Source organism: Rhodamnia argentea, chromosome 1, assembly GCF_020921035.1.
Source record: "Rhodamnia argentea isolate NSW1041297 chromosome 1, ASM2092103v1, whole genome shotgun sequence".
In the NCBI taxonomy this organism is placed as follows: domain Eukaryota; kingdom Viridiplantae; phylum Streptophyta; class Magnoliopsida; order Myrtales; family Myrtaceae; genus Rhodamnia; species Rhodamnia argentea.
This window is the reverse complement of record NC_063150.1, coordinates 23,138,663-23,158,025: the sequence shown is the minus strand read 5'-3', so window position 1 is coordinate 23,158,025 and position 19,363 is coordinate 23,138,663. Positions and strand designations below refer to the sequence as shown.

Sequence of the window (19,363 nt, the reverse complement as noted above, 5' to 3'; positions counted from 1 at the left end):
CAAATGCCAATTTCCTCCTCTCCTCGTGGGCGAGAAAGAGACACCAGAGATCACACGACATAAATAAGTGCGAAACAGGCTGGCAAGGATTTTCCTTTCTGCAAAAGCAAAGATGACCTTTTCCTGTGCGGAGTTTCCCAGACAATTTCTGGGGAAAGTTCTCTTGGTTCAATTCCTGCTCCCTCATATGAAATACCCTTTTGGTCAGAGTCCAAATTTGGACCACACGTTGGAGAAGTTTCTTCATCTTATGTGAACCTGCAGGAGTCACGAATTCAGCTCTCTCATATGGAGCACCCTTCTGGTCAGAGTCCAAACTTGGACCAAACGTTGGAGAAAGTTTCTTCATCAGTTCAAAGATGGGACCTTCTGCAGCTTTACGTATGTCTGTACATGATGTTTTCTTGGGCTGCTAGTTACAGATTTCTTCAAAATAACGAACCAATGAGCTTTGTGGGAGTTTTTCCTGTGGCTCATTCGACCCCATCTTAAGCTTAAGCTTGCTGATTTTGGTTCATCCTTGTGTCATGGTGTTTCTATAACCTTTTGCAACAGGACTTTGACAGATTTATCATGGACCAGTTTTTTGATCCGCTCTTACTAACATATTCATCTTCTTTGCGACGACATGACACGTTCGGGTTTATCGGAATCGTTCGCTCCTAGATTTCTCGAATGCACTCTAGCTTTTGACTTTACTTTGTCGATTGACGCAGGTTCATCATACATACATTCTGCTTTCCATTTATTTACCCAGAAGAGATTGAAATTGACATAAGAACATAATGACATTCACTGACAATCGTTATAGAAGAACAGAAGAAAGGGGAGAAAAATCTCCATAAATTTACATTAGATCAGCAAGATGAATGAAAGAAGAAAGTTATACTTCTATCATAGGTACACCAATTAAAGTGAGCCAAAAGGGCAAATGCGATTTATAGAAGGTAATGATGATTTTGTTTTTTTTTTTTGCAAATTGTACTTTTGGATCCAAGGATTTTAAAAACTCATCCAAGGGTGCTCATCAACTTCACAAATTCTTCAAAATCAACTTGACCATCACCATCTAAGTCTGCCTCACTTATCATCTGCTGCACTTCTTCCTCTGTCAGCTTCTCCCCCAAGTTGATCATCACATGCCTCAACTGCCAAAAGAGAAACAAAATTGTTAACCGGAACTGAAACTACCTTGTATTTTTTCTGAGTTACGAATGGTCGTTTCCTTGCCCAAATAGATCTTTTCTTGGATTAGTGATGTTCTTTTGAATGGTGAGGACTCTGGCAAACTAAAAACACACGATATCATTTGAATCCAATCGGGTGAGTCGCAACGTGAGATTTTCGCGAGTTGGTTGAGCGTGCAACGAGTGCACATGTGAGGTCATCTATGTCCATGCCGGGATTAGACCATGCGCACCTGGACGACGTACACCGAGAAATCGAGACATTTTGTAAGAAGGTGACGAAATCGAGCATACCTCACTAGGAGATATGTAACCATTCTGATCCTTGTCAAAGACCTTGAAAGCCTCCTTGAGCTCCTCCTCGACATCAGTAGCATCCTAATGCACATTCCCATAAGAAATGAGAACTTGTCATACTCAAGAGAACATAATGCGCATCAAGAAGAGGCTAGCTCTTTGCATTTCCTTGTGTGTTCTCACCTTGGTGTTATTAGCCTTCAACTCCAAGAACTTCACGAACTCGATCGCCCCATTGCCTTCGGCGGTGCCGGCCCCGATCATGTCCTGCAGCTCGTTCTCAGACGGGGTACGGTCTAACGACTGGATAATCGCTGCGAATTCTTCCGACGTAATGCAAGCTGCAAATCCATAAGGGCGGTTGATGAATGAAAGAAGTTGCAAAACCATAAGACATGGAAAATGTGCACGACAATGGTAAAACTCACCATCACCACCCTCGTCAAATAGACAGAAAGCTTCTCTGAACTCAAGGATCTGTTCCTTGGTCAGTTCTCCCACCATACTCATGTTTCTGGTCTGAACACACAATACGTGTCGATCTTCAAAGAGAGAGAGAGAGAAGAGAAGAGAATGGATTGTAAAGCAGCAAGCCTCCATTGGGTTGCTTTATATACGTAGAAAGCCAAAGAAGTCGGGGGTGTTTCGGGTTAGATTTGTTGGTGAATCAGAAGTCAAACTTGACAAGATTTGATTTTGGGTGTTCTCTCTCTGACCATGATGATGACAGCTCCTTTTTACGTGGTCTTTGTCTAAAAAAATAAAATAAAATAAAAAATACAATTATCATCAAATAATGTGGTGTTTGAATGTGATGGAACTTAGGAAATCAACATCTAGGAAATCAACATCAACCATCCTAATAAATTTCAGTTGTACTCGTGTCAATTTTTTCAGACCCCGTCCAATACGAACTGGTCCTTTTTCTATGGATTGCTGGATGGAATGAAGACATGGGGAATTCAAAGAAATTTTTGGACCGATGTTAGACTCCGGCATATATCTCATCTCATGCATGGTTAGAAATCACGTCGTGTCGTCAAGATCACGTAAATAAAACCTTTGTTCCGGTGAAGACAAAAATAGATTAAAAAAAATACATGTATTTTATGTCGATAAATCACATGTCACGATACACCAGATAGACCGACACTAATGCGTTAGTTTTCGTGAATTATTCCAAGTTATAGATTTTTTGTTTCATATTTGTAGAAATATCCGCAAAAAAAAGAAAAAAGAAAAAGAAGAAGAAGAAGTGAGATCATGGCCATGTCTGTAGAAGTATCTTGTGGCCAAAGGTGTGAAGAAGTTGAATGTATATATGTGCACTTGCTAATAAAAAGATAGGGATGGGAGGTTCTAGGGTCGGTCTAGGTTCCACTTGAAAGTTGGAACCTATCAAGTCAAAATCAATTTTATTTCATTTTTAGTTAAGCAAAGTGTAGGTGAATGCGGCAACAAAAATATCCATTTGTCAATAGCAACAAACGATAAAAAGAATTTAGGGTGAACATGTAAAATAAGACAAGCAATAAAAAGTTCAAAGCACATGCCATACCTAAATTATAGAACTTGAGTCCTCAATCATCCATAAAAATTGGTCCAAATTCTAACCACATGAAATCAAAAGAAACAACAAACATAGTTAATCACTTAATACTGTTTGTAAACCAACATTATTATTAATTAAATTAAAATAATTATTAGTAAAATGTCACCACATATATTCATTCCGTTTCAACTCATAAACTCTATTTACCGATGATAAACTCCTCATTAAGATAATCCATATCAAACAAGAGAAGCAGCATTTGTTATCGCGTTAGCAAGAGTAAAAAAAGAATTTAGGGTTAACTTAGGTCCGGTTCTTCAATTCCCAGTTCTTATCTAGGAATCGGGAACCGAATCACACGATATTGGTTTAACTTTTTTTCGAATAGGGAATCCGGTCGGTAACCGCGAAAACTTGGAACCGGACAAGTTCCTACAGCTAGTTCGGTCCAGTTCTATTCTTGATTCATGCTCATCCCTATTCTTTGGTGGGGCTCCGAAGACAATAGCAAAGTTCCAAGCTCAATATTTTGCAAAATGGGTGGGACTCTTTGACGTTCAAGAACAGTTGCTACGATGACTGACAAGTGAGATCATGCGAATTTCACGCAAAAATTTTCATACCTTTTTTTCGATAGTATCTTTCCGATAAGTTGCATTCAACACGTCTGATCATATTATTGTACGGATGGTTAGTTGATTTTAGAGTTCTGGGCTATTTGCGTACTAATAAGGATGCCTCACGATGGCGTGGCTTTGTCAAAGAGGGCCTTTTTGAACTTTGAATAATTATAACTTATATATAGTCAATCTAGAAGGCATGTGGTTTGGCCTTCAAGGCAAGCCAAAAGGGAAGTTTAGGTTTTCGATGTCTCCTTGAAATTATAAAAAAAATGTTAAAGAAATCACGCAAAAAAAAAAAAAAATTATGGGAACTTTATCATTTTCAAATTTGACTTCCTGACAACGATTTGTTCACAGTGCCATTCTTTTTGAATTTTCACGTCGGATCCACGTCAAAACGAGTCGCTTGCCACATGGATTTTTTCGCCTCAGCAATTTAAAGGAGATATTGGGCGTAAGCCAACGGAGGGTAGATTTGTCACGGGTGTATCGATTTGGGATTTTTTGCAACACGAGAATTAGTTTTGAGTAAATATGTCATAGGCGTACCGATTTAAAAATTTGGGTGGTATTGGCCTTCATATTTTTTAACCATTTTGAAGTGTTCAACATTAGTCTAATTTGAAATTTCAAACGTCAAAAAGAAAATTCAAAAACTAAAAAATCGCATCAAAAACCCACTAATATAAAAGAGAAAGTAGCACGATCCTCTCGTTCTTCCTTTTATTTTGCCAAAATGACGATTTCAGTTGAAGGGGAGCTGTAAGATTTACTCAATTTATTGCTCTGAAAATATGACGCAATAAATAGGATGAAAATGGATGGTATATGATCCCAAGTTGAGTCAATGAATCGAGAGTAGTATTCATGCAATTGTTTAGTCGAACGCTTAGATTATATCCATCTGATTGGATTCTTGAACGGGGAATTGCTTCTAGAAAAGGTCACAGTCTGTCAACGTGGACCACCAATCTCCTGTCAATTTGCTTAATTTATCCAGCTGAAGTAGAAAAATATTGGATGATTTTTTTAAATCATGTAAATCAAAGTCATTTGGACTATCGATCACGCCGAACTCACGATGCAATCCACATAATTGATGGGTTAGGTGATAATGGAAGGCATAATTTATAGACGAGAGGCCGATTGAAAAACTTTGCACAGGTCGAAATGTGCGAAGGATATTGATTTTTAAGCATAGATACTTTGGTTTGAGGCTTAAATATATTAGATAGGTAAGCTAACACAAATTACTGTTCCTAGTGTTAAAACTTCATTGCATGCGTCTACCTTCCTCCAACTAATTCCTTAAATGTCTATTTTATACAAACATTTGATGGGGCCAAACTTCATCGCATGCGTCGGTGTGGCTCCTCCCCTCCAACAACCCAATTGAACATGTAATCCATTTTTGTTATGGACCATGCAATAACTTTTTAGGTCCGGCAACGAAATCCGTGTCTCGTCGTGATTGGCCAAGCAATTAAGCAGTTTGTTTTCGTTGCGGTCGGTAGGGCATGTAGGGCAACGACTTTCATCGCCATGCCCCTAATTCTCCTGTAGGGATCGAGTACCCTTTTGATTTGCCAAAGACATGCCATGCCTCATGTCCGATAGATTCAGTGACGATCCGATGGCGAGCTCCGGCAGAGCCCTCACATCGGGTCTAAAAATATTGCCCCAAATCCGGCCGTCAAGAAAACATATTTAACAACCCGGCAGGGCGAGACTCGTTTGGGCTCCACCAAATTGAGTCCTAGGCGAGTGGTTCATAGGCCCGAGACTTAATTGGATGTAGTGCACTTCGTTTTCCAAATTAAGGTGTAAGATTTGCCGGGATAAAGTTTGTGTGGAGTGAACTCCGGTGAACTGGGTGGTTTTAATTTTGATCTAATTCAACGAGCATAGCGCGAGGGTTTCTAGTGTGAGCCAAGATTCGGCTCATGCTCAACTGGTGGTGAGCACGGCGAAAAGAGCGCTATTCATTCTAAATCCTATGAAGTTGGCTTAACTGATAGACATATCGATACGCGTTGGGAGAAGATTGCGGCCAGAAGTTTGATTCATCAAAAGCCAAAGTGGAAATAGTTCTATGTATGAATTATGAGGGCGGATTGTGACCGGTGATGAAACATATAATATATTCGAGAAAAGCGTGTGGAATATGTGGATGCTAGGAATCAAACCGTACGCACGACCAAACACAGGACGAGGACGGGGTCTTCACATGAGCTTGCGGTCGTGGTCAAAACCATGATGGATGTCGTCTGGCGTCAGCACGTGTGAAAACCAAAGGAAGAAATTGACTTGGCTTTTCCCCTCTTACCATACGAGTCTCTGACTTCCCTTTTTTCCCTCTGTTTTGGGGCAATGAAAATTCTATGTTTTTTTATTTATTTATGGATTTAGACGTGTGTTCATTTTGCGAAAAATGAATAATTTAAAAAATACTTGTCCAAAAATAATTGCTGATATCGCTTAAATGAATGAATTTAATTGTCAGAACCTACGAAAATAAATAATGATAGATTGTTCTTGTTCTCGATGATGATAATATTTTTTGTTGATTAATTTTTTTTAACGAAATATAAACAATCATTTTTAAATCACTCAATTTTCGCAAAAACGAACGCACCTTTAAGCGAATAGCTTGTTTCATCGGAGAAGAAATTTGACCGGTTGTTTGCCGCCACTCGAAAGCTCTTTCTTCCACGATCACGGGCTTGGCAACCCTGCATCCTTCACTCCCCTGTTCTCCTTTTACTTCCTATGGAAGTATCCTTTGCTATAGAATGGGAATGGGAAAGCCAAGAGCAGCTAGAGCAGATGGTTCTTCAACATGCCTACTAAAACAGGCTTCCCAGAAAAAGATCTATATTCTAATCCGAAAACATATCCACGGCTCTTGGAGGTTCTGAGGTATAGAAGTGTCAAGGCCAATCAAAACAAAACCCAGTTTACCACCTACACATTTTTTAACACAATTTCACCTTTCCAGTGGCTCAAGTGACCCGGTTCTGTTTTTCCAATTTCAGCAGAGAGGAGAGCAATACCGAGTAAATGTGTAGGACGAGTAACAAGAAAAGAATGAATGATTCATGCATCAAATCAATGAATATGAATATGAATCCAATCCGGATATGTAGGATTATAGTAGATACAATGTTATTGTGTATATTGTTACGGTGATGGCCAAACGCAGGATCTTGAGGTGACAAAAACACAGATTTTGCTGTTTGGAAGTGGGCTGTGTGCACGGGTGTGCGTGAGCCTTCTCAGCAGCAGCCAAAAAGTCTATCCAGGCACTTAGGGAGATATATGATTGATTAGGACATCTCGGATGGCTTGCGGACTTCCCTGAGCTGGACTGAGTTATCAAAACAGTGATAAAAACCAAAGTGCGGGAATCTCTCGTACCACGTTTCTTCCTGAACGTGCGTATCCCAGTGCTCCCCGCTGCTGCTCTTGCCGTACTTGTGTATCCACCCGGAGCCGTTATGCTGTTCGCCCCAGGTGCGGTTCCATCTCTCTCCATGCTTGCCTTCCCACCATGTCTCCCCTTGCTTCACGCCATGGGCATTAGGATCGAAATTCTCGTCCCATTTGTCGCCCCATTTCGACCACCCATCACCTTCACACCTCTCTGCCCATTTGTCAGTGTATTTGATGCTGCCGCTGTGTCCATCATACTTCTCTCCCCACCTGGTAAGGCCCCGACATAAGAAAACAAGTAAATATATAGTGAAATTGCTTGAAAGTCAAGCCACTCGCAGTTTCTGAAGTGTGATCCAAACATGCAGCTCTAAATTCCAAAAGAAAGCAGCACACAACCATAATAATAATAATAATAATAATAATAATAATAATCTGTTCTTGGTAAACAATGTCCCCACCTACAAGTGCTCAATGGAAAACCCTGTCTCATCAAGGTAAGGCAAGAATTTTGGTTGTGGGCTCTAGTTTACTGACCCATTTACACTTTCAATTACAGCAGAGAGAAGAGTGATAGTGAGTAACAATGTATATTACCCTGCGACTCACACAATTATGTTAAACTTCTTTACCAACCAAATGATGTATTTTACTAAGCTTGATGATCCTAAAGATGAGAGAATAGTTTGGCACCTGAGAGAGAGAGAGAGAGAGAGAGAGAGAGAGAGTCACACATAAACAACCCCATGCACGCATGCACAGAACATCCAGGGAGTCAGAAGGAGAGAGATTGTCCAGCAAGTCCAACAAAAGCATCGGCATAATCTCCTGATCAAGCACGACTGAAGATGATCTCAACTGGTCCTCACATTTAAAGTGATTAAAATGCAACTATGGTTTCTATACGAATAAATCGCACAGGATAGAGGACCTCCACAATCTGAGCTTCCTAACCTTTCATGCCAAACGTGAGCATGTCCAGCTTCAAGTTGTGTTGTCGGGTCAATGCTGCACCACTTGTCGGCCCATTTCTCCGCTTTGCCTGAGGCATCATAATGTTCCCTCCATTTCTCTTGCCACTCTTCATCTTTTCCATTTTTACCCCACTTGTCAGCTGTTTTCTCGAGATGCACAATTCCTGAATCCTGTCGACAAAACCAGTAGCTTTTTGCTTCAGATATTTCCCTCAACACAAGGATAGACCAGACAAGCTTGTTAGCAAATAAATGTGAGACTATATGTAAATACTAAAGCTTGTCAGAAGAGGACATCTATGTATACTCGAAATCATGTGAAAATCCTCTGTTCTGTTGACATAGTGAACTGAAGTTGCAAAGATTAACATTTTGGTTCAGGTGCGTGAGGAATTGTCCAGCTGCATAATCGATAACTGCATTAAGGTGTATAGTGTCCGAAACATTGACTGCTAGACCTTTTTAATCCACAGTCTTCCGACAGAAATAAAAAAGAAAGTCAAAAGAAAGAACTATAGAATTTCTTGAAAAATCCTGAAATCTGTTTTTGTTTCTTCTCTCACAGATAGACCTTTATCAGAGTTCAAATCCCTACAAAAAGTCATTGTGAGAAGAGATACTACTGCAAAAGAACAAATGTGAATAATAGATGCCGCATTCTAAATCCAAGCTTCAATATTATTCGAATTCAGCAATTAGACAGTGCAAAGTGTAACTTTATAGTCCCATGTCAAAGAAAAGGATTTTTTTTAGTACGGAATAGTTCATCAAAACCCTTTCATTTTATGCTCCCTCCATCTCGTGAAACTGATAGGTAGAGAAAAATCACAAAGAAAGGAACTGTGAAGTTTTATCTACCTGCCACATAGACTCCTTCCAATGCTCACACCAAACATTTCCATAGGCATCACGCCCAGATTTCTCAGAACCAAGTTCCTTGTAACCAAGCTCATTGGCAGCCTCCCAAAATTTCTCCTGCCATTCAGTGACTTGATCAGCACTGACACCCCTAGTCATTGTCCACCTACAAAGCACGCCATTGGGCCTCCTCTCCAATCCTGTCTCTTTCCACCACCTTGATCCATCTAAATTCACTCGTTCTGATGTTAGTAAATCCACTTCATCCAGTGCATTGGCTGCTTCAGCAGCGTGTGCTGTAAATAAGTGGTCAAGTTCATGATCCTCTCTCAAGGTTGAAGCCTCTTGACTCAGGTTAGAATCCAGCTTTTCAACCTCCATCAGTGACTGAAGAGGTGGAAGAAGTGGGGAGAAAAGTTTATTCTCAAAAGGAATTGAAAGAAAATCAACCGATCGTTCTTTCTCGACAACTGGAGGCATCGGACCCATGGACGAGGGAGATTTCTGCAGCTTCTTCAAATCTATCCCATCTGAGCTATCTTCGCTATTCGGAGGGGGTGTCCAGGACCAAAAATCAGGACCTGGTGTGGCACCGCTAGAAGTTTCAGAGATAGGCACAGATATCCTCGTCTCATTTTCTGGTAAAGTTCAGCGGCAATAAACTTAGTTAAAGATGCCAAAATAATAATAATTGGACAATAACCATCGTCTATGATATCAGATAATGAGAACTGACATAATAAATTGATAGATGATTGGTTGGCACTGCTGCTGCAATAAAAGACACGTATGTTGCACAAGAAACAACATTGAATATTTCATAGAAACAGACCAACTCAGTCTCTGCCATGTCACATGATCACATTGACAAACTTTGTGGGCGACGAAATTAGCACTTCAAATTAAAACGAGCAAGAACCAATACTGAAATTTGTGAACTGAATCAATGACAGAGAACGCAAAGCAAAACAATATGCTGTTCTTTCCATACATTCCCAGAAGATGACCCTCACCCCGAGTCCCACCAAATTTTCTCCTTGATTGCAAGTCTCCGAAACTACTTGCGAGGAAATATCCAGTCACATAATGTTAGGATTACTATAAGAACCTATCATTCTGTGTAATTCATCAATTACTAATTTGCAGAACAGGTTCAGAAACGCAAACGCACTAACAAACAAATTACCTCTTTGCTCATCCTCCAAATCCCCACCACCCTCACCACTTCCAATTTCACTTCCGCTCCCGCTCTCTGAGCTTGCGTTCTCCTTAACGATCGAGCGCGCCGCTGCAATGGCTGCGGCCGCTCGATCGATGACCTGCATCCTCTGGGCCCTGTCCCTCTCCTCCTTCGGTACCTCCAGAATCCTCCTGAACTCCTCGCTCTTCTGCTCCAAATCCTCCACCACGCCGCCGCCGTCGTCGCGCCTCTCCGCCATCTTCTGGAACTCGATCGACCTCCGGTCGCGCTCCACCGCCGTCCTCCACATGTCCAGGTACGAGCCCCCGCCTCCATCCGAATTAACCCCAACACTCCACCCGATTCGACGCCGACCTGCGGCGACGCCACTCGGCACGCGCCATCGCGTCCCCGCGAGCGACGGACGCCGCCCGCTCTCGTCAGCGCGATGCCGATAGTAGGCGGCGGGTGCGGGAGAGCGGGAACCGAGCTGCGAAGCCATCGGCAGAGAGCTCCGGTGAAGAAGAAGGTTTCAGGGACGGAAATGGAAGTGGAGGAGCGTGGGAGGTCCGGTTTAAGGGGGATTGGGCGACACTGGCGTGTATTGGAGTTAAGGAACTTTGGGGGAAAAGCTCTTGGATTGCTTCGCGGAGCGTGTTGCAGTGCATGCGCTTCGCTTTTCCAGTGGCAGAGAATTTCGTGCGATGGAAGGAAGCTTCTTCTTCTTCTTCTTCTTCATTCCATTCCACTGTGCTTGGATTCTTGGAGTCAACACTCTGGATTTCTGCGAATCTCTTTCCACAGAGTGAGAGAGAGAGAGAGAACGTTGGAGCGGATGAAAGAAAAAGACGACACGTGTCGAAGAGAGAGAGAGAGAGAGGGGGGGGAACGTGACTTTGGCGGGAGATGGACGGCGGAGATGACATCTGATTGCACGGGAATTGGACGGCCCGATACCGGTTTCTTTATTTTTGGCGCTCGTGCGTGAATCTCGCTCACGTGAGCTCAGCGGGCACCTATTTTGGAACTGCATTAAAAAATAACGAATTCGTTGGCGTAATTATTTATAATGAAGAACAGTGTTTTTCATGAAAAACATGCTCAAGAAAATGTTGTTCCCTTTCTAGATTAGAGAACTGCTTTTTTTTTTTCATTTTAAACATGCATATTTTATTCGACCGTAAAATGATTTTCCGTCAACTAATTATTTTTAGCAAACCGAACGTCGTGAAAGAGCGAAGAACTCATTGGGGAAATTTTTTTTTACTCAAACAAACACACTCTAAAAATAGACAGACTGATGATCCATCACACAATTTGATTTGAAGCATATTTATGCCTTAATGCCATAGGCTATCCATCGGGAAAATTATCAAAAAGTCATAAATCTATTGAAATTGTATTAATTCAATCATAAACCTTTTTTTTTTGTCCGTCCAGTTCTAAACCTTTTTGTAATTGTGTCAATTCAATGCATTCGGCGAATTTTGGGCAGCCGACGACCTAATATTTGAATAATTTTTTGAATTTTTTTTTTTATTTTGCGTTTCTTCCCCTTCTCTTTTCCTTTTCCTGTTCTACCTCCTGCAATCACCGTAGGAAGATTAAGATCAACAGCTCCACGTCGCAAAGTATAGCAATTACGAGGGGATGGGCAAGAAAAGGCAACAACCGAAGTCTTTCCCTCCACCGCTCCCTTGGCTCTCACGCCCTAACGGGGCCTCGCTCTGCATGCAATCCTGTAGGGACAATGGGTGGGTGCTTGGAGAAGAACTCCTGCTTGCAACGCCAGGATGTTGAAGTACGGAATCACTCTCCTTGTCGTCCTCGTCCGGGAGACCGCCCATCTCCAATTTAGGGTACAAGGAGAACTTATTGGATCCCTTCTTAGAGCCAAGGCTCTTGATGCAGATCTCAAGGCTCTTCTCGATAAAGCAGCTCTTAGATTGCTTTACCAGGGGGTGACAATACGGTGGTGGGGCCTGCACGGACGGCTCTTTGTGCTTTTGGGACATGATCGAGCTCCAACTATCGAAGTGGCTAGACTTATCTAGATCACGACTCTCTTCTTGCTCAACTTATCCAGATCTCGATTGATATCGGCCATGGCGAGGGAGAACAAGGAAGGGGAAGGAAAAAGAAAAAAAAGGAAACAAATAAAAAAATTCAACAAAATAAATATGCATATTTTCTTAGATCGTAATATGATTTTCTGTTTACTAATCATTTTCACCAAACTGAACCCGTGAAGTGCAAAAAACTCATTTGGGAAAAATCCTTTTACTCAAACAACCACACTCTAAAAACAGATACGCTTATGATCCATCATACATTTTGGTTTTGAAGCATATTTTATGCCTTGGCGCCTATAAGTTATACATTAGCAAGGTTAGACTAATCATAATAAATAATCCGTATCTCACCGACACAAAATGAGAATAGCTCTCAATATATCGAAAACTAATATCACGTTATGATCAAAAGCATTTCGAAAATATTGACTACAGATCTATATATAGAGAGAGAGAGAGATTGGGAATCTGATCAAAACTTGGACTATCAATTTTCAAAGGTCTTGGAAAAGGAAGAAGTTTCTGAAGTTAATAGGATATCATGGAAGGAACCACAAAAATTATATTATACTCGTGTCACTCCTCTAGACATTCTTTCTGAAGAATCTTTCCAGAGTGTTCAAAATAAATATTCTATAGACGCCGTCTATGAATGGAACATTGATGGTATTTTTGAACAAAATCTTATTCAAGTTTTGAATATAATGGTAATGTTAGCTACGACTTACAAAACCATTCCTGATACAACTGACTAGCAGATAGCCTTTATGATAATTGCTGGATTTTCTGGTGGATTGAAAGGTTGGTGGGATAATTATCTCACACAAGACCAAAGAGACCAAATTCTTAATGCAGTTAAAGTCGACGAAAATGGACAAACTGTATTTAATGATTATGGCCAAATGGTCCAAGATGCTGTCAGTACTTTTATTTATTCCATTTCTCAATATTTTATTGGTGATCCTTATGTAGTCCGAGATCAAAGCCAAGATCTCCTTTCAAATTTAAAATGTCGTTCTCTTGGAGAATTCTGACAATACAAAGATATTTTTCTCCAATGGGTTCTTATTAGAAGAGACTACAATCAACCATTCTGGAAAGAGAAGTTCCTTGCGGGACTTCCCACTTTAATTGGAAACCAAGTCTGTGATAAAATTCTCGAGCAATTTGGTGAGAATATTCCTTTTGATTCCCTCTCTTATGGCGAAATTATTGCTTATGTTTATAAAACAGGGACTCAATTGTGCAACAATATTAAGCTGCAAAAACAGCTTAAAATAGAAAAATCTCTCACCAACAAAGGATTGGGGGATTTCTGTCGCCAATATGATCCCTCTTACTCTTTTTCAAATTCCAAAAAGTGTTCTGGAAAATGCCCTCCCGAAAAAACTGAAATGAAAAAGAAAAAATCTTTTTGAAAACATTTTCAGAAAAATTCTCAGAAAAATTCTCAAGAAAGACCTGTTTCTTCCAAACAAATAGCAAAAAAGGATTTTTCTAAATTCACTTGCTATAATTGTGCAAAGAAAGGTCACACCTGGAAGTTTTGCAAGTTAAATAAAAAAATTAATGAGCTTGATATTGATGAGGAAACCCTAGATCAATTAAATCAACTCATGATTGATACAGAAATTGAAACTTCTGATTTTTCTGAAGAAGAAGAACAGGAAGACGAAGGTCTTCAAGTCAATGATATTGAAAGTTCTTCTGAACCAGATCAGGAAGAAAAAATTTCTCAGGAAAAAGAAGTCAATCTTTTGACAAAAGAAGAAAAGAATCTTTTGACTAAAATTGATGAAATTTCTGAAATTTCTGATTCTGAAAAAATAATTGAAAGTTTTCAGAAACCGAGTTTAAAAGTTTCCTCACATTTTGATAAGGCTTATAACCTTAATGAAATTTTAAACAAAAACAAAAAAGTTTTGAGACCAACAAACTCAAATGACATTCAATTTGAAATTAATGCGTTGAAGAAAGAAATTCATCTTCTCAAAATAAATCAAATTGATCAACATAAGGAGTTTTTAGAATTTGAAAAACAAATTTTGAAAGGAAAAAAGAAAGATGAGGTATCAACTGATGTCGAAGATACAGACGATGCTTCTCGTTCTTCTTTTTTTCATCTACTTTCTGAAGTTACTTCCAGAAAATGGATTTTTAACATTTCTTTAAACATAAATAATGAATTTATTTTGGACACAACAGCCCTTTTTGCCACAGGTGCTGACTTGAATTGTATTCAAGAAGGCCTTATACCTACCAAATATTTTGACAAAACCACCAAAGCTTTGACATCCGCCTCAGGAGGCCGTTTGAAAATCAAATAGAAACTGTTTGAAGCTTTCATAATAAAAGATAACATTTCTTTAAAAACTTCATTTCTTTTGGTTAAAGATTTAAAACAGAATGCCATTTTGGGCGCACCTTTCATAAATTTGATTCAACCCTTCATGGTCACACAAGAAGGGATTAAAACAGAAATTTTTGGAAATAAAATCGTTTTTTTATTTTATAACCAAAACCCGAACCAGAAATATCCATTTGCTTCAAGAGCAATCAATCAAAGAGATCAACTATCTCATAAGAGATAAGGAATCTCAACTTTTATTTTTAAAAGAGGAATTAGGATATAAACGGATTGATCAACAACTTGTTCATCCGGATATTCAAAAGAAAATTTCTCTTTTAGAACAAAAAATAAAAGAAAATATTTGTTCTACACTTCCAAGTGCTTTCTTGTCAAGGAAAAAACACATTGTCAATCTACCTTATGAATATGATTTTTTGAAAAAAGAAATTCCGACAAAAGCCAGACCCACACAGATGAATTCTTAACTTTTGATCCTTTGTAAAAAGGAAATTAAAGATCTTTGTGACAGATGTTTAATACGGAAAAGTCAATCTCCTTGGAGTTGTTCAGCCTTTTATGTAAATAAAAATGCTGAGATTGAAAGAGGAGTTCCCAGACTTGTCGTAAATTATAAACCTTTGAATAAAGCTTTAAAATGGATAAGATACCCAATTCCAAATAAAAAATACCTTTTAAATAGATTGTGTAGTTCAAAAATATTTTCTAAGTTTGACATAAAATCTGGATTCTGGCAAATTCAAATTGCCCAAGAAAACATATACAAAAGTGCTTTTACAGTCCCTTTCGGTCAATACGAATGGAATGTTATGCCTTTTGGTTTGAAAAACGCCCCTTCCGAGTACCAGAGAATTATGAATGACATTTTTAATCCGTATTCTGATTTTATAATTGTGTATATTGATGATGTTCTCATTTTTTCTTCTAATATTGATTCTCATTTTAGACATGTAAATCATTTCTTCAATATTGCTAAGAAAATTGGATTGATTTTTTCACCAACCAAGATTTTGTTATTGCAAACCCAAATCAGATTTTTGGGACATTATATCCACCAAGGAACAATCATTCCAATTGAAAGATCCATTCAATTGGCTGAAAAATTTCCAGACGAATTAAAGGACAAAAATCAATTGCAACAATTTCTTAGTAGTCTCAATTATGTGATTGAATTTATTCCTAATATGAATATTATTTGCAAACTTTTGCATCAAAAGTTGAAGAAAAACCTAGTCCCCTGGACTATTTTGCATACGGAGACGGTCTGTAAAATTAAAACTCTTGTTAAAGAAATTCCGTGTCTACATCTTGCTGACCCATCTGCCTTCAAAACCGTCGAGATAGATGCCTCAGAAGTAGGATACAGAGGAATTTTGAAACAAAAGAATGACAGTAAAGAACAAATTATTCAGTTTATTTCAAAACATTGGAATGAGACTCAGCAAAATTATTCAACTATCAAAAAAGAAGTTCTTGTTATTGTCCTTTCTATTTCTAAATTTCAAGGCGATTTACTCAATCAGAAATTCTTACTCAGAATTCATTGTAAGTCTGCTAAGGACATTTTGCAAAAAAATGTTTTAAATATTGCATCAAAATAAATTTTTACACGATGGGAAGCTATATTATCTGTTTTTTTATTTTGATATTGAGTATACATGGTGATAAAAATTCTCTTCCTGATTTTCTTACACGAGAATTCACAACCACCATGCCTCCAAAAAAGAATAAAGATAAAGGCAAGGGCAAACTAGTTGTCCAGCCAAAAAAAGCCTTGACACTCATTCGAAGCTGGCTTGAGGCAACCCAGTCTCCGAAAGGCATCACTATACAGCCTCAGATTTCTCAGTCACCAACACCGGCTCCATCTTCAATACCCCTTTCTATGATACCGAAACATCTTTTGAAAGACCTACAGAAATCCTTAGGTCAAGTTATTGTGATCCTTGAAGAGGTTCAATCTCCTCTTCCCAAAAACATTTCTTGTGAGGTGGTTCTTGCGGCCCAACCGACCTCTTCCAAATTTTCTAAAACAAAATCCAAATTTTTTCCAAAACATTTTAAAAAAATACTTATGGTTGAAAAAGGGTTTTACCACGAAGACCCTTATGTTTTTGCTCAAAAAATGTTTGGGGAAAATCAATTTTATACACCACATGATCTTTTGAAAACAATTGAGTACTATGAGCGAATTTTAGTACAGACTGAATCCATCAAATTTAAACATTTTCAAGACATTCGGCATCATGGAATTATCAATTATTCTACTGCCAAAATTTTAAGGGTCTTACACCCATCAGAATGGGACATCTCTCCTAGGACTCCAGTCAAACTCTCTTCAAAATTGACCGAAGTACTAAACACTCGTCCTACTTTTACTTATTTTGATTATCAAAAAGCCTGGTGGAATGTTTTCTTCTTCCAAAACCCAAATAAAACACATACATGGCTTTTCTATTTTGAGGACAATTTTGACATTATCAATCTTCCATTCTGGTTCATCAGATGGTGGGATCATTTTGGTCCTCTTTACGAAACACTTCCTTCAAGTATTTTCGAATCCTACTGTCATTTTAAATCATCCGATACCCCTACTGCTGCTGAGAAACAATAACCTTCTCTTTTAATGTTCTAAGCAACTTTCCATTTATCCTGGGTTTCTGCTTGGGATTTTAAATGCCAAAAACGATCTCCTGATCCAAATATTTTAATCATATCCATACGGTTTAAAACTAAATGGTGGGATGGTTTTAATTTTTGGGACAAGTGCTCAACTTCAGCTGTTCGCGACTCATTGCAAACCAGAAAAGCAGCTCCTCAGAGTCCTTTTGTCACTACATTTCTACATGACCGATCCATTGCCGTTTCTAAACTAGCCGGAGCATCCACTGAAAAGGATTTCTACGCGCTAATGAAACAGGTGGTTGCTGACTATGAAGAATCTCAAGCCTCTGCTGAAGGTTCCCGCCACAGTGGCAATACCAACGAAGATGACTGTTATGGTATTGACCTAGCCAGAGACTCAGATTTAGAATAAATTTTAATACCGTATTTCAGTGTACACTGTATACTGTAGCAACTTCACTGTAGCAAAATACTGCACACTGTAGCGGCCTTTTAATTTTTAACTGTAGCGCTATATTGTAGCCACGGGACCTTCTTCCTCTTTAATATTTGACTTTCAGAATGTTGAAGGTAGAACACTTCGAGCCTCTCATATGCGAACTCGAAACCTCTCTTCTTCTGAACTTCTGATTTCTCCAGATCTATTCTCACCCTTACTCTAAAACCTTCTCGAGCATTACCCAGAGAGATCTAAAAATACTTTCTACCACCCTTTTGAGAGACACTCACCCACATTTTGAGAAAACCTTTCTACTTCCTGGACCCAGATCCAGTAAGTTTCTCATCCCTGTTTCTACCCAGAAGTTCCAGATCTACACATTGATCTGTGGATTTCAGGTTTTTAAATTTTGCACTTGTAACTACCAGATCTACGGATCTTTTGTAATTTTGCAACTTTCTACTTTGTAATCTTTCAGTTTATTTCAATAAAAGTACAGATTTTATCATATTGCTAGTAGATCCCACAAACGGTCGATTCTACCACCTGTGGTGTTCAAGGCTTTGTTCCTCTCATTTCTTATTTGTAATTTATTTACTTTCAATATACCCCAGAATCGGAAGGCCGAGCCTCTTACTGGTGGTTTGCATCATATGCAACATATTCCCCCTTCCTACACTTGCACATAACATTTGACCAGTCCGGGAAGGCCGTAAAATCACACGGACATCCTGAATTGCATATGCATCATATTTTGTTTCTTTTTATAGTAACCATTTGCCTACATATTTTCATCATTCTCCTTTCATATTATGTATATAGACTTTAATAGAACTTGTTTGTGATTTCATAGAATATTTTGATTATTGCTTAGATATTCCAGTTGAAGATCTTTTTCATACTTATTACAGAACTCCTCACCAATAGATATTTCATCTTGAAATCAAATATGTCAGATCAAAAGTTTCATATATATATATATATATATATATATATATATATATATATATATATATATATATATATATGCGCGCGCGCACACACACACTATAGCAAGGTTTATAACTGAATTTTTGGGAAAAGTATCAAAAAAATTGTAAACCTATTGCATTGGTACCCATTTAGTCTAGACATTTTAATTGAACTAATTTAGTCATAAACCTTTTTGTAGTGGTACTAATTGAATTCAATAGAACAAGTTTGATCGAAAATCGCTGACATGGATGCCAGCGTTGACGTGAACATTTTTAATATAATATTTTATAAATATTTTATTTTTTCTTTTGTATTCTTTATTTTATCTTATTTTTTGCTAAGCCACAAGAGAGGGCCGGTGACCCCTCGCCCAGCAATGGTGGGGGCTTCAATGCCTCATTGTGGCCGGTGAAAGCCTAGCAAGGGTCGCCACGCCCTCGCCAAAGATGGGCCAGGCAAGAGCTTCGCAGCCCTCTCCCATGGCTGACGAGAGTATCTCCGCCCTTGCTCCCCCTCATAAAAAAAGTAAATAACAAAAAGAAAAGACACAAAAAATATAAATTAATATTAAAAAAATATCCACGTCGGCGTCGGGTGCCACGTAGAACGACCTATGTTCACCTCAGCAATTTTTGGACAAAATTGGCTCGATGGACTCAATTGGCATCAATGCAATAGATTTATGACTAAATTGATTAAATTTAAATATTTATAACTGAATTGACACACAAAAAAATAGGGTTATGACTCTTTTGGTACTTTTCTCCTAAACTTTCCTATA

At 38.7% G+C, this 19,363-nt stretch overlaps 2 protein-coding genes across 3 annotated transcripts; both read right to left on the bottom strand.

Annotated features, from left to right (window-relative positions):
• Window positions 1–786: 786 nt before the first annotated feature.
• Window positions 787–2,052, bottom strand: LOC115750316 (calmodulin-like protein 11). 2 transcript variants are annotated; one of them, XM_030687583.2, is made up of 4 exons: window positions 1,913–2,052; window positions 1,668–1,825; window positions 1,482–1,565; window positions 787–1,148 (listed from the first exon to the last, which is right to left on the bottom strand). In XM_030687583.2, the coding sequence occupies exons 1-4, from the start codon at window positions 1,992–1,994 to the stop codon at window positions 1,011–1,013; spliced, it is 462 nt and encodes a 153-aa protein (XP_030543443.1). In that variant the 5' UTR covers window positions 1,995–2,052; the 3' UTR covers window positions 787–1,010. The 2 variants fall into 2 exon arrangements, with proteins under 2 accessions (XP_030543443.1, XP_030543442.2); XM_030687582.2 differs by having other exon boundaries at window positions 1,668–2,052.
• A 4,681-nt stretch (window positions 2,053–6,733) lies between these two features.
• LOC115750329 lies at window positions 6,734–10,929 on the bottom strand. Its single transcript, XM_048285749.1, has 4 exons — window positions 10,110–10,929; window positions 8,924–9,561; window positions 8,046–8,236; window positions 6,734–7,361 (listed from the first exon to the last, which is right to left on the bottom strand). The coding sequence occupies exons 1-4, from the start codon at window positions 10,603–10,605 to the stop codon at window positions 6,986–6,988; spliced, it is 1,701 nt and encodes a 566-aa protein (XP_048141706.1). The 5' UTR covers window positions 10,606–10,929; the 3' UTR covers window positions 6,734–6,985.
• Window positions 10,930–19,363: the final 8,434 nt, after the last annotated feature.

Excerpts from the sequence above, each read along its gene's own strand:
- LOC115750316 (XM_030687582.2), bottom strand. The coding sequence starts at position 1,994 with ATGAGTATGGTGGGAGAACTGACCAAGGAACAGATCCTTGAGTTCAGA. Across the intron at positions 1,566-1,667 it reads TGAAGGCTAATAACACCAAG|GATGCTACTGATGTCGAGGA; the intron begins GTGAGAACACAC and ends AATGTGCATTAG. Across the intron at positions 1,149-1,481 it reads GTTACATATCTCCTAGTGAG|TTGAGGCATGTGATGATCAA; the intron begins GTATGCTCGATT and ends CTCTTTTGGCAG.
- LOC115750329 (XM_048285749.1), bottom strand. The coding sequence starts at position 10,605 with ATGGCTTCGCAGCTCGGTTCCCGCTCTCCCGCACCCGCCGCCTACTAT. Across the intron at positions 9,562-10,109 it reads TTTGGAGGATGAGCAAAGAG|AAAATGAGACGAGGATATCT; the intron begins GTAATTTGTTTG and ends GAACTTTACCAG. Across the intron at positions 7,362-8,045 it reads GCTCACGTTTGGCATGAAAG|GTGGGGAGAGAAGTATGATG; the intron begins GTTAGGAAGCTC and ends GGGCCTTACCAG.